General features: G+C 39.6%; 1 protein-coding gene and 1 pseudogene across 1 annotated transcript; one reads left to right on the top strand and one right to left on the bottom strand.

The window, feature by feature from the left end:
- Nucleotides 1–440: 440 nt before the first annotated feature.
- LOC137971476 (melatonin receptor type 1C-like) lies at nucleotides 441–1,919 on the bottom strand. Its single transcript, XM_068818299.1, has one exon. The coding sequence runs from the start codon at nucleotides 1,467–1,469 to the stop codon at nucleotides 441–443; it is 1,029 nt and encodes a 342-aa protein (XP_068674400.1). The 5' UTR covers nucleotides 1,470–1,919.
- Nucleotides 1,920–6,085: 4,166 nt separating this feature from the next.
- The window catches only part of LOC137971475 (uncharacterized), a 15,997-nt pseudogene continuing 7,082 nt past the window's right edge, over nucleotides 6,086–15,000 (top strand).

Genomic DNA, 15,000 nt, shown 5'->3' with positions numbered 1-15,000 from the left:
AAGACGTTTCAAGGCTAGGAGTCTAGCTGTTATTTTGCTTTTACTCCGCGTCTGAAACATGCTTAAAAAAACCTGCTTTTTCAGGTAAGGCAGAGTCTACTTTGATTTTTTTATCAATGCAAGCGCGTTTGCTTTTTGCGGGGTCCGTGTTAAAAATCCTTCAAACCGCACCTGATGACACCCTCAACAAAATTCATTCCTCGAGTGTGCCTCACGAGATGAGTACAGTTGTGGTCGGATCAAGAACCGAGGTTCCGAATGCGGGCAAGAATAAGATTCATCGGTAGACTGCATACTGATTTTGTGAAACGAAGCGAGAGTCAAATAGAATTGAACCGATATCTATGAGTGGAAACAAGTAAAATTTTGAGCAAGACCAAAGCGAAATTACTGGATTTACACTACGTAAAAGTAGAGCCTTCGGGAAAACAGTGTGATATCTACAGTGGTGTTGTCTGTCCAACTTGAGCCTTATATGATACGTTGCTGTGCGTGTTCACCTCTTCTTTGTTTGCTCCTTCTCTGCCAGGTACAATGATATCTTTACGAGATCGTTTGCAGAGGAGTAGCTTGCGAAATTCACGTCTGAAGGCGGAATTCATTCCTGCATACACGAATGGGTTTATTGTGTTGGAGAAATAGACGAGAAACTTACACACGAGTTCGACATTACGAGGCATTTTTTCCACAAAGAAGAAACGTCGTAAGATTACAATTATCCAAAATGGTACCCAACATACCATGAAGGCAAACACGACAGCAAAGAGGGATTTACTGATATTTATTTCGTGCCTGATGCCCGTGTTAACGCCTTGCTGAATATTAGTTGAAGCATTTTCATTGTGCTGGCGTATCATCTTCGAGACCTTTCGGTAGCAGAAAACAGTTGTTATCAGAGGTGTCAAAAAGAAGAGAACGAGGACAATGCAGTAATGAATCATTTTCCCAGCATAGCTGTGATGTTCGATGGAGCATTGCGCATACTCTGGAATGAACCGGTGCTCTTGCAAACCTGCAAACCGCGGAACGGCAATGTAGCAAGCAACAACGATCCACACACACGTGAGGAAAGCAATAGACTTTCTCTTGGAAAACCATCTCCTGTATATCTCGTCTGGCTTGCACATCCTCACATATCGATTCACGGCCGTCATACCCATCGTTACGGGGGAAACGTATATTGCAAACAAGCCAAAGAAAGCGTGAAAATGGCAAACCACGTCACCGAAAATCCATTTACTGGCTACAAGCACGCCGCAAACGAAAGGCATCACGAAAATGGCGGACAGCAGATCGCTCAGTGCTAGAGCAACGATGTACAAGTTAGTCGTTGACCGAAGTCGAACGTTCTTGAAAACTGCGATGCAGACTAATGTGTTTCCCGTTAGCGACAAAACGTTTAAAGACAATATCGACAAAACTTCTAAGGCGGTTATAAAGAGGCTTCGAGAACTCAGTTCATCGGTCATCTTAGCGCGACTGCTAAGACTTAATGTTTACCACAATTAAAAGAGCAGTCAGTTTTGTTTTGCCACATGTCTCGTCAGCCAATAACTTGTTGTCATTTCAATGTCCTAGTGTCTAAAGATTTGATTTTTTTAATCCCTATATCGAAATTGTTTATCTTATTCATTTGTTCAGAACGAGATCTGCTCTAAATTCAAAGTCACTGGCTAGGTTTCCCGTGTTGTTGTTGTTGCTGGTTTTTTTTTTTTTTGGTTTTTTTTCCTAACTCTAACCCTAACCCTTCTGTTGTTATTCTTGGTACTTATATTCAGTATCAGACAACATTGCACTATTAAATTACCTTACAACTTGGATATCGCATTATGTACGGAAACCTATGAGAGTATACAATTAAATGCGTTACCATAATGTATGCGAGTTTATAACTTTGTTGGTCTAAATAAGAATTCAGGTTTAAGCTGGTCAATACAAGGACAACCCAGAGGATAAAATCAAATTAAGAAAATTAAAATGGTAGTCGCAACCAGACAATTACAGAAAAGAGTAAGCAGGATGTAAATTTGATTTGCAAAGAAGAAGGGCGCAAATAACATTGTCGGATAAAGGAAACTATTAGCGCTTCTAAAAGTGTAAGGAAATCTGCCAAGTGTGCTTTCTCAAACATAACTTAGTAATGATCAGTGGTTCCACTGTTCAGCTGCTACGCCTGGAAAATCCACCTGCGTTAAAACTGATTTCAATATTGGGTCCTCCACCTTATTATACCGAATATCGTTTTCACTGTCACGCAACAAAAAAAAAAAGGAAAATCGACACCGTTCAAAGAAACAAAAAATTGGAATGTTGTAGGATACACATTTATAAATTACCTCACCAATTCTCAAGTATGTGCGGTGCATGGTTTCTAAGTTTTGTATGGAGCCGCCATGTTGCTGGTTGGTGTACGGAAACTTGTCATCATCATTTATCCGTTCTCCAAGTGGAGAATTGGGCTGTAGGCTCTCTGCCTCCAGGCTGTTCTGTTCTCCGCAGCCGATGCTGCTGCTGCCCATGTTCCTAAACCGTTCTCTTTCTTCTCTCTTTCGATAGTCCTTCTCCAAGTCTCACGCGGTCTACCCCTTTTCCGTTTTCCTTCAGGCACCCATGTTAGAGCAATTCGTGGATGTGAGCAATGGTCCATTCTGAGGACATGGCCCAACCACGTCCATCTCCTCCTTGCCACGGAAACTTGTAGGTGCCATCCAAGTTGTTGAAAATCCCACAACAAAGTTGTGAAATCCGACATCTGAGTTGTAAAAATCCGACATCTGAGTTGTGAAAGTTTCGTTTTGAATAAAACTGCATTCGCGCATCATTGTTGTTTTAAGATTTGACAGTGCTGGGTAGCATCTTTTAAAAAGACACTCAAGACATTTTTATTTCCGAAAGCTTTTCGGTAATTTTATGTGCCTTTTAATCTCGTTTTTAGTAGGTTTTATGTAGTTTTACGATTTAAGCGCTGATGAAAATAGCAATATTGATATCGGCGCCATATAAGTATTATTATTACTATTATTATTATTATTATTATTATTATTATTGTTATTCTTTCGTTTGCGATGGACTAGCATCCCATCCAGGGGGGAGTATAAATACTCCTAGTCGCTCCATTCTACGGAAACCGGAGATCATTGTAAGCGCCGGCCTGATGGGCCTTCTGGCTCGTAAGCAGTGGCTTTGCCTATTCTTAGGTTGGGACAAATGGTAGGATTTTCTCCCTAGTTTTGACTATTTTTAAGTGCCGACTGCCTTCCAGACGCTCTTCAAGACGGGCTATGAATCGAGATAGTGCGTCCTCAAATGTTGTTTTTGAAGAGTTGTTCGGAGGAGCTTAATGGCCTCTCCTTTAATAAAACTCTTCTTGGCACCTAGTGGGTGACAAGAGATAAAATGCGTGTATTGGATGGTTTCAGTTTGCTTGTGATATGTCTTGATATCGCAAAAACATTCTTTTTCGAATCGTTCTCCTTGCATAGTGTTGTATCTAGGAAAGTGTTCTCCTTCTGTGCCAATTTTATAGTTGGTTAGAAATACTTAGCTTACGCAATGAACGGCTTGATTTCTTCTTTCATAATTTACGTCCCATAGTGAGAAAACGTCATGAATGAAACGTTTCCATATTGTTGGTTTAACTTTGCTCTGTCTTAACATTATTTTCACAACTCAGATGTGGGATTTTAACAACTCGGATGTCGGATTTTTACAACTCGGATGTCGAATTTTTACAAGTCGGATGTCGCATTTTCAAGAACTCGGATGTCACATTTTCAAGAACTCGGATGCCGGATTTTCAACAACTCGGATGTCGGAGTTTTCACAAGTTGGATGTCGCATTTTCAAGAACTCGGATGTCGCGTTTTCACAACTCGGATGTCGCATTTTCAACAACTCGGATGTCGGATTTTTACAAGTTGGATGTCGGATTTTCACAACTGAGATGTCGGATTTTTACAACTCGGATGTCGGATTTCATAACTTTGTTGTGAACTGTTCACAACTCGGATGTCGTATTTTCACAACTTTGTTGTCGGATTTTCAACAACTCGGATGACACCAGAAATCCAAACGAATCTCTGAAATTCACTTAGCAATGAAAGCACTCACTTTTCGCTCATGAGATGAAATACATGAGTACGAAGACATCTCCTAATGTACGTGAAACGCTCAGACTGCTGAGATTCATAGGCGTTCACGCATGTATGATTCATGGTGTTACGCAAGGTGACAATTGAGAAATTCGAAACGAGAGACGTCATGGAACTGGAAACCGGCAAAAAGATTTATTTCTAGGTCATCTTCAAGCTCCAAAAGATAAAAATTCAAAACACCTTGCAATTTTGGTTTTAGAATTTGATGACGTCACTGTGAAAACCATCTATTGAAGTGTAGATTCCAGAAATATACTGAAACAACTCGAATTTACATTATTATTCGTCAATGTTTCAAAGCCTTGGCCTCAAGCTGTTCACAGTAGTATGTCTCTTCCTCGGTTAAAACATTCTCTTAAAAAGTCCTGGGGGTTATAATATTATTTTGTCAATAATATTAATTATTTCTGTTCCGCGAATCCTATTAAATAAGCTAAGCGCATTACAATAGATATCTAACAACTATAGTGTAAACAATATGTAACAATTACCATAAGCAGAAGTTATAAACAGAAAACTAGACTGTAAGTAATTACTAATTTTACACCTTAATGCACTAACATTTCGGAACTATCAAACAAGAGCTGTTTGAAATGTCTTTATCTGACGTGAAAAGTGTTCTCGTACAACGGCAAATTGTTCCATAAACATTGCGGTGCTACCACCGATTAGCTCTCTCAGAAGAAGCACATGACCTTAAAGCGTGTAACTTGCAACTCTTTTCCTTGGAACAAACCTGGGGATTCTAAGACACCAGTTTTATGCCCAAAAATTGAGAGATGTGATCCTCGCACTTTGATGGACATTATTAAAAGCAATTGTCTTTTGCAGAAACGCGAGAAATTCAGGTGGCTTCAACGGGATACGGAACCCAAGACCTCTGCCTTGCCGGTGAATGAATAGTATCCCATGATGCATAGCGATTCCTTTTATATTATCAACTGAAATAGTGACATAATCAGTACCCTCCAGCCACAAAGCAAAGGTGAGCAGTGCTGCAGACTACCATGTTGTGTTTACAAACATCATCAACGTACTTCCAAATGTATGATTCAGGTGTAGTGGCATTAAAAATTGTTAACCATTACAAGGAACAAAATTTTTGTTCCTTGGGGAACACCGTCTGTTACCGGGAGCCAATCAGAAATTGCATCAGGTAGTTTTACACGTTGTCGGCGATTCCTCAGGAAGTTTATGTTCCATGGTATTAGAGTTCTGCGGACTCTTAAATCCAAAAGCTTTTCGATTAGTAAATTATATCCAATACGGTCGAAAGCTTTAGAAAAAATCTAGGAAGCAAAGGCGGAGATGATGACCAGGGAATCGAGGTACGAGAGCCAAGTATGAATCATATCAAGTAAACAATACGTTGTAGAGGTTCCCTTCAGGCATCCAAACTGAGTTGGGTCGATTTTATCCCTTACATCCACTATTAACCAGGTGACCACAAAATCCTCAAGGACCTTGGACAGAGAAGCAGTTAGAGAAATAGGTCTAGTGTCGCCTTCGTTTGTGGGTGGTTGTATTTTAGGAATACGTATAATGTTAGAGTCTTTCCAGAGTGCGGGTACAATACCAGATCGAAGTAATATACTGAAAATGCTGGTAACAGGCTGAGTCAATTCGTAGGCAAATTATTTCACCAATCTACACGGTACATTATCTGGGCCTTGAAAGATTTGATGGCAAGCAATTTCTTACAAACCTCGAAAGACCGGGCAGTATTGACAATTCTAGAAGCTGGAAGGAAGGCTGGCAGTATAGTAGCATCATTGAGTGGTGGAATGTCTGCATTAACTAAGACATACAACTCATTTAGACTATTAGCAAGTTCTTGTTGACTCGTAGTTTTCCCTGATCATGATAATATCCTCGTGTAATAATATCCAAGACTGCATTGTTGATGAATGTGGCATGTGCAAGGAGCCTGAATGGCTCTCGTTCCCATCACGTGCTCAGGAGTGGGACAAGTGGTTATGATTGGTGACCACAAACAACTGCAGTCAGTCATTCAGGATCACGGGGTACTTGTTTTGAGTGTGTTCATGTTTGACAGGCGTTCAAAACCAGCAATAATGCTAAAGCTGAAGTACAGGAGGGTAAGAACGGTGTTTCTGGACCAGTCACCTCCTTCCATTCATAAACAATATAAAAAACCCTTTCCGGACTCTATCGGTCTCTGAATTTCGCCAATATTAATTTAATTAAAAAGAAAAGGTCAACGAGATTTGAGTCGAGCGGTGGGCTCAACCGAAAATAAGGGGAGGGTGGGGTGGGGTCCGAGGTTTCAACAATTCAACCTTCCGGCTCATAGCAGGTTCTAAGATTATAATCACCGTAAGAAAAGGACCTTCTTTTAACAAGGTATTTGCGAATTTCCGTCCAAGCAATTCTACGATGGAGAACTTCAGACAGCTGAGGTGGCAAAAGCACGTAACCCAGCCTGATCACTTTTTGCCCCGCGATCATTCGCCAGCGACGCGATATTCCTATTGTATTCTGCCAAGTAGAAGGACAGGAAGAATCCTCACCTATTGCAACCTCAGAGAGCAACAAAGAATCCAAATGGAACATGAAGAAAGTTCAAAAAGCGGTAAGCAGAAGGAAAACTCTAAAACTCATTGCAAGATTGAGGCTCCGTATATTCACTTCTTTTTGTTAGTGAGCAAACAGGTGATCATGGGAGGATAAGACTAGTTAAGGAAGCAGAAAGGAAAGACTATAGCAAAGACTGCTGTTGGTGCTGTGTTTGCGCATGCGTTCGTCCTTTCAGACAATCTATTAATGATGCCGGTATTTATTCATTTAATCATTCAAGCAATTATTCATTCATTCGGCTTGAAAAATTATATCAGTCAAAATTACAAAACTCCTAAGCATGCAAAAATTTGACCCTTTTGTATATGTTTTAGGTTTTCGTAGCGGAACATATTGCCAATCAGTACAGGACACAAGTGCGCATATCAGACGTGATCATACTGTCACCATACAGAGAACAGCGTAGCAAAATAAGTGAGCGACTGAACGGAGCCTATGAAGAAATCTTAGTCACCCTTGTAACAAAGAGTCAAGGTAAGGTATATTGAACGATCATATTTCTGCCTGCTTTTGCCTGTTAATTACGAATACTGTAAGTTTTCGGCGAAGTTAAAATATCGGACAAATTGTTCTTCCAGTCGAGTGGAAGCGAAAGCACCACGACCCTCAAAACCTCAAAACAAGAGCTTAAAGTTGACGGGAATATTCACGAACCCTTTCTGTAGTTGTCAGCCGCAACTGTCGCTATTAGACGTGGATCCCTTTTGTTTATATGGTTGTTACAATATCAGACAATGCAATGTGAAAATGAGCAACGTTTCCTACCCAGCAATATACTTTTGTGAGCCGTAAGACCACAAGTAATCGTGCCCTATTCGTTTTTCAGGAAGCGAATGGGATTACGTCATAATCTCTCTGGTTCGATCAATGGAGAAAGACGAAATCAATCTAGAACCGACTCAAAGCTGGCTCCAGGAACACCATTTAAGGAGATCACATTTGCGATAAAGTAAATTAATTTTCCTATGTTTCATTCATTTTTCAGTAGGCACTTAGATAATTAGATAATTAATTAGATACACGACCCCGCAAGCACGTAGTGCTTAAACGCTAATCGTGTTTTAAATAAAGAATTTTACTTTACTTTACTTTACTTTACTTTACTTTACTTTACTTTACTTTACTTTACTTTACTTTACTTTAGTTTACTTTACTTTACTTAAGATTTTTGACCGATGAACATCAAATGTACGTGGCTTTTATGCGTGTACGCAAAAGGCTTTGTATTATTGGTAAGCGGAAAAGATCCAACAATGTTGCATTCTGCTCTCTCTAACATCCCAGGTATCTGGAAACGAAAAACGGGCAAATTCGAGTTCCGAAGTTTCCTAGGCCAGTTTCTTAGGCCAGTGTATATGGCACGCAATTGTGGATGATGTTCTCTCTCATGCGTCTGAATTCCCCTATCCTTTCTCCATCCGTTCTATGGTTCTGTTTTGAAGGCTTGGATTGCTTTGGGTGGCTCTCGTTCTCCTAATGGTGTGGTTGTGGGCCCATATTTTGTGGGGGGTCCCATTTCCGTTTACTCTTTGTCCTGTAAGTCTTGTTATTCTCTCCTTCTGCGTTCTCGTTTTGTTACACCCGATTGCCTTGCTAAATTCTTTCTTCCCTTCGTTGGGAGTGGGAAACGACCTGGAAATCCCTTTATTTCTTTTATTTTGATCGTCAAATCATTGATTTGAACTGGAAGGTCGCTCACGGTGTCTTGTACACTGCTGAGTGTCTTTCACCTTTTGATTATAATGTCCCCTTAGCTTGTTTCTGTGGTTATCATTGTGAGTCTGTTGAACATTTGTTGTTTTTCTTGTCCTTTGGTCCAGAGTGGTCTGTCGTGGATTCAGTCTTTGCTGTTCCAAGCGTCCCCTCTGGCGCCTGCCTTTACTGTTATACATACTCTTTTTGGTTTTTCTTCCGATGAACTTAGATGTGTCCCGAAGGTTTTTTGTTATTTACTTAATGTTTGTAAGTCTGCGGTCTGGCGCCAGCGTATTGGGGAGAATCTGTATGCAAATTTGTCTCTCCTGCTTAACCGGAAGTTTGACCTAATTAGCCAATCAGGATGGGTTGTATTTCAAGCGAATCACAACACAGCTTGGAAAGTGTGACTTCCTGTTAGCCAGATTGTGTGCCGTCAATGCTGTTTTTGGCTTTTGGGAACTTTCCGCTGCATTTTAAATAGAAGCAAGAGACTGAAGAAGTGAGGAAATGGCGTTCTTCCAAGGTAAAGCAAAAGATTCTGAATAAGTACACATTGGTGAAATTAATTGTGCACCGCCTTTCACTCACCAACGCCTAGGCTTAAATGTCGAAATCGAATCGACCGACACATGGCGAGACTGAGACAGTCTCTGTCGATCCCCTAAGCTCACAGGGGGATTAATAAGTTCCATTCGGAAGATGACTTCCATATGGAAAGTGACATCGAAGCTATCACGAAGTTTAGCAAGCCATGGCTCATCAAAGCTATGTTAATTCAACTTGAGCAACATGACTGACATGACAAACAGTGAGACAACCAAGCAACCCATGCTTCCAGACGCTAGTACTTGTGTGGCGGACCAGAATCGGTGTCTGACATTTGCAGACTGCAGACTCTTGACTCGTCCATGAGAAGACACACGGAGCTTGCAGTGTAAGTATCCAGGGGAGCTCCATACATTTCCTTATACTAAAAGTATAAGGATTTGTATGGAGCTTTTCGAGGAGGCTCACGGTACCCTGCTGTCCTTTCCGGTCGAGGTGTTTTAATCCGTTTTCACAGACAGAGCTTTGTCAGAAAAAATGTCATCGCCGACGAGGCAAACCAGCAATGACGGAGGCAAGGGTGGGTTTTTACTTTTCATCAAGTTTCATCAAACCCGCATTGAGTTTCCAATAGAACAAAAGGTCTTTGTTTAGTATTTGCGATAGCTGAGCGGACATAAGTTTGGGAGATCAACTAATTACGGAATTTAAAAGTGATGCGATACCAGAAAACACGAAAAGACGGATCATTCGTTCTTGCAAAACACTCCAGAAGGAAGAGGGAAACAGAGGCAAGCACGGAGAATTCCTATCCCAGCAACGGCCGCCGAAGAGGATGATAATGATTTGGTTCTGGATATTCCAAAAACTGCGAGAAGCCATCCTTCGGAAATTCCGGTCGGTGCTGGAAGCTTTGTCATTGGCATTATAGTGGTATCGAAAAGAAACATCCTTGATGTACGACGCATTTTAAGCCAACAGAAAAAAAAATTCAATATAGACATTTTGGCTCCTTTCACCGACCAGGAGTAGGGAAAGGCTTTGTAAAAAGATAAGCCCAATAACTACTTAGAACACTGATCCCTTCTCGAAAGGCATTCGAAGAGAATATATGCAACTTCAAGTCCCCCCTATGCTAAAGGGGCTATCCGCATCTGTTCACAGAACAAATCGTCTCTGAAGTGAATTTCAGGGACAGAAAAAGAAGATGCACAAAAGAAATTACTGCCCTTTGTCACGTAAAAACATTTATCAGTGCGTAAATTAAAAATAACATTAATGGCCCACTGGCATTTGATAGAAAATCAACCACGACTTTGGGAAATAAACAGAAACCTCCCATTATCTCATATAGGGGAAGAAAATCCCAAAAAAAGACATACTCGTACTCGGGTCACCTTTAAATGCCATGTAAACAGTGTAAAGACAATTACTTTGTGAGATTCACTACAGAATTGACATGATATTCAAACCGCGGGTAGATGTAGTGAGAACTATTACTAGTAATTAAACAAATGACTCACATCGAAACTTTAGAGGGCCAAGAAAAAGAGAAAAGGCAAGAAAAAATTTGTTCCATGAAGTAAAAGTAATTTCTGCTTCGGGTGACCACCAATGTTTGGTGTGGTCACAAAAAGTCACGTACCACTTTGTCTTCTGACACAATTTCATTGGCTTTATGAAAAAAAGTACTTTTATAACGCTTCACCATGCAGCCGAGACGAATGTGCTGACTCCAGCAGGCTGTATTTCCATATTTCAAAAGATCTGTTCTGCCTTAGTAGTATGGTGTGAGTCAGCTCGCGGGACACTTTCCTCTGACCCGCCATGCGAGTTGAGGCATACAAGCCGGAGGATGGCGGTTCAGAGAAAAGTGTTGGCGAGCTGACTTACACCATACTACTGCCTTATGCCTTATGCATTTAAAAGGTTTCCTTCGCAATGATCGCAAGGCAAGCAACGTAGCCCGCAAAAAAAGCTCCAACCCTGTTATGATTGATTTTGGGTAGAGCGTTAAGGTATAATTGATTTGGGCTCAAAAGGAAAGCCTGTGGTTAATACAGCACTAAACGCTATTTAGCCCCCGAAGTAAGAAGTGAATGCCGTTACAGCTTTGCCAATGACATTTTTTTTATTGGAACGAATGCTAAAGGCGGTATCCTCCCGCGTATTCTGAACGATGGGATCTTATAAAAGATTCTACAACAGAAAGGCCTTGGGATAGACCTAGCCCAGAGATTTTTACGAATGCGATTACTGAAGTAAGATGTTAGGATCGGAAATCAAAGTACATAGTTCCGAGGTAAGCAGCGAAAGGAAGCGCGAATTGTCCTAAACTTCGGTGCACGTTTTATCTAGCACCGGTCTACCGTGTAGCAAATTGAATTGATACCCATGCACAGTTTTAGAGATATCTTTGAGTGATTGATTAGTTAATAATCAATAAAAAGGGAAAAATCCACGGAAAAGAAATCACCAAAAGAATTTCAGCGCTTCTTGGTTAATAACTTGAGGGGCTTTATTATAATGAAACAATTAACCATCAAGAACAAGTTCACAGCTCAATAATCCGGCATGTGTGAGATAAGCGAGTTCAGAGTTTCAAAAAAACTGCGCGCGTCGGGATAAAAGCAAGCACATTAAAAAAAAAAAAAAAAGGAGAAAATATTTCTAATGCAAATTCTTGCAGCTATTTACGATAACAAAAATGACGATTATATTCTTGTTTTTATCCTGAGGCACACATTCGTTTCCTGAAACTCCGATCTGGTTTCAGGACGAGCTCAGTGTTCTTCATTAAAAAGTTTTGGTTGTTTTGGTGGAAATTGCTTTTTTTGCAGTCGCAGGTGTATGTATGGGGTAACTGGGGTGAAATCCGAGAAACAGCAACGGAACGGGCCAAAAAACGGTTGTTGCGGTTCCTTCGATTTCCCCTGATATCGTCAACAGGAGCATTTCTAGCTTACTTCCACTTCAGTTCGAGTGAAAGAAATCCATGGCCTTCTATGTTCTCTTCCTGGTTAGTTCCTGTTCCTTTACACTTTCACCACTTTAATATTTGATCAGTTAAATGTTAGCCTTGAAAAAAGACGTCTATTGAAGGAACTGTATTTTTAATGCTTTGTCTTGACTCCAGCAAAAATAAAGGGGTGACCCTTTGGCATACTATTCATAATATTCTTGTTTTAACTGGTGGACTGAACAAGGCATAAGCGATGCAAATTATGCATTTACAAACGTTTCTATTACTAGCCTTTAAAAAATAAACGATGAGAGCCCTGCGCCGGAATTTATCACTGACTTCTACTCAGGTACTTACTGCAGCTAGCACAACCCCACACAGATAGCTCAATTTGAAAAAAAAAAGGCAGAAACGATAAACGCCTTGAGAAAAATGATACATAGCTTCCAGAGAGTGGACAAACGTTCTACAGATGCGCAAGATGTACATACATTTAGATAGTTTACCCAGAAAAATATCGCATTGTTAGCAGTGTAGTGGCATATTCCTACAAAAATACAGATAGACTTACTTAACAATACCGCAAATTCAGGCGGGTAATGGCATTCCAAATTTTCCAAGTACAACTAGTTCCTAATTCTTAGATGCCCAAATCATTACACATTTTGAACTTTTCTCAAGGAAACATCGTTGTTATTTCGGACCTATGTACTTTGAGTTAAGTCATCACCTAGTCATCGCATTAGTTGACTAAGGCAGATCTTCTATACCCAAAAACTTCAAAATAATTAAAGAGGCACTGTCATGCAAAATTTGCTGTTTTTATGTTAAAAATGGGTAAAAATCTCTCTTACTACTTTAGCTCACATAATATTATACAACATTCCTGACAACCCACTGATAAGATATGAAATATATTTATGGCACAAAGAGCTATCTATTCATATTTAATTTTTGACCACTTCTGAAAATACGGTCTCCAAAAAACTAGCCAGCTTTTTTCAAGTTTCAATCCATTTCCATCCTTCACTCCATCCTTGGCTGCAAACAACAAAGAATGGACTCAGTGCACTTCAATGGCTATTGGCAACAAAGCTACAGCATTATTTTACGGTATTCATTATTGCAAAGACGTCCTTTAGTGTTTTGACGTTTGACTACAACAGCGTGACACAACCCCCTTTAAACTTCATAGAAAACAGTGCAGGAGTGATTATGATTTCTTCAGTGAAGCAAAGCCTAATAATATTGTCTTCGCTCTAATATAAAACTGGGTTATACTGTACTCATGGGTGTGCCACCTAAAGTACAGCCTAATAATATTATCTTGACTCTAACAAAACACTGGGTTATACTGTACTCATGGGTGTGCCACCTAAAGTACAGCCTAATAATATTATCCTGACTCTAACAAAACACTGGGTTATACCGTACTTATGGGTGTGCCACCTAAAGTACAGGCTAATAATATTTTCTTGACTCTAACAAAACACTGGGTTATACTGTACTCATGAATGTTCCACCTAATTATTGCCTTGGTTCTGACAAAAGAACCGGTTATACCATACTTATGGGAGTGCCACCTAAAGTACAGTCTAGTAATATTATCTTGGCTCTTTAAAAGTTCTCAAACAAACCAACATTATTGTACTTACAAACACAATATTTTCTTTAAGTGTACTCCGACCAATTATCTTTGGGCTACACTTAGCTAATCAAGGATAAAATCTAAAAATAAATTTCCAATAAATGTACATTTGGAGACAACATAAATTAGATAAGAATTCAGTTAGCACAAATTCTAATTAACATCGACATGGATCTGGCAAGAAGTAACTCTGTTTAAAATTAAAGTCTTGGATGTATTCAGATCCTGAAAAGGCTTCTTGAACTTGGATAGTGGCAGAGAAAGTTCTGCAATTTCCTCAAGGTGCTCGAGTATTCGAAACTCAGTTAGACCTCAAATAACAATAGTGAGAATGAAAAAAAAAAAAAAATAAATAAATAATAATAATAATGATAATAATAATAATAATAATAATAATAATAATAATAATAATAATAATAATAATAATAATAATGATAATAAACCTCACATTCAGTTTTAAGGGGAAAGAATTTAAGTCAATATCTGTTGTATTAAATAAATTATTGTCATAATTGATGCCACAATTAATAATAATAATAATAATAATAATAATAATAAAAATTGACGGGAAAGAATTCAAGACGTCTGGTGTATGAAATAATTTTAAATGTAAAGAAACAAACCAAGCAAAACAACTACAACGAAACAAGTAAACATAAATATTATGCTTGAATTTTTAAAGAAATCATGGCCAAATTACTAAAGTAAAATATACTTGATCAATTCTTAGTGTTTTATATATTCTTACCCCTGTTCGTTCAAGCCCTGTGATGTTAATCACTAACTGCCATGTTTTAGAGGAGACCCTTGCCTTCGCCTGAAAGTGGACAAGCTTCCAGTCAGGTACTCTTAAGCCCTCCACGTATCTGGAACGTGTGCCATCGCCAACAAGTTCCTCCACGGCCCTCTTTAACCCTCTTTAACCCACTTCTTACAGAAACGTCCTCCACTATTTCATTGACCATGGCCTTGGCTTCGATTCTGGGTCGCCAAATACACACATTGAAAGCACCATTAGCCAAATTTTCTCTTTGTTTGTTGCACACGTCATCGAAATTCTTCATTATGCGATTACTTCGCTGCTCCATGAGCAAAACCTTCTCAGGCGTGTCTGAATCGTCCATTTCAAATGATGAAAGAGACAATTTGCTCGGCGGGGTTGAGGGCATTTGAATCCAAACATCGAGAAGCAAGTGGTCGTTCGGAGGTTGCTTGATAATCAAGTCCAATGAGTTCAAAAAGTCTCGTAACTGCGAGAAAAACTCATCCGGATCTTCGATTGTTGAGTGTATTCTGGCGAAGAAAAACGGATATCAGTCAAAAGGACGAATAGACAATTTCCATTCCATTCCATTCGACGAACGTCCATCTTGCAATCGAAGATCCTCTGGAAA

Source organism: Montipora foliosa, chromosome 9 (genome assembly GCF_036669935.1).
Source record: "Montipora foliosa isolate CH-2021 chromosome 9, ASM3666993v2, whole genome shotgun sequence".
In the NCBI taxonomy this organism is placed as follows: domain Eukaryota; kingdom Metazoa; phylum Cnidaria; class Anthozoa; order Scleractinia; family Acroporidae; genus Montipora; species Montipora foliosa.
The sequence above is the reverse complement of the archived record's forward strand: the minus strand, read 5'-3'. Positions and strand labels throughout refer to the sequence as shown.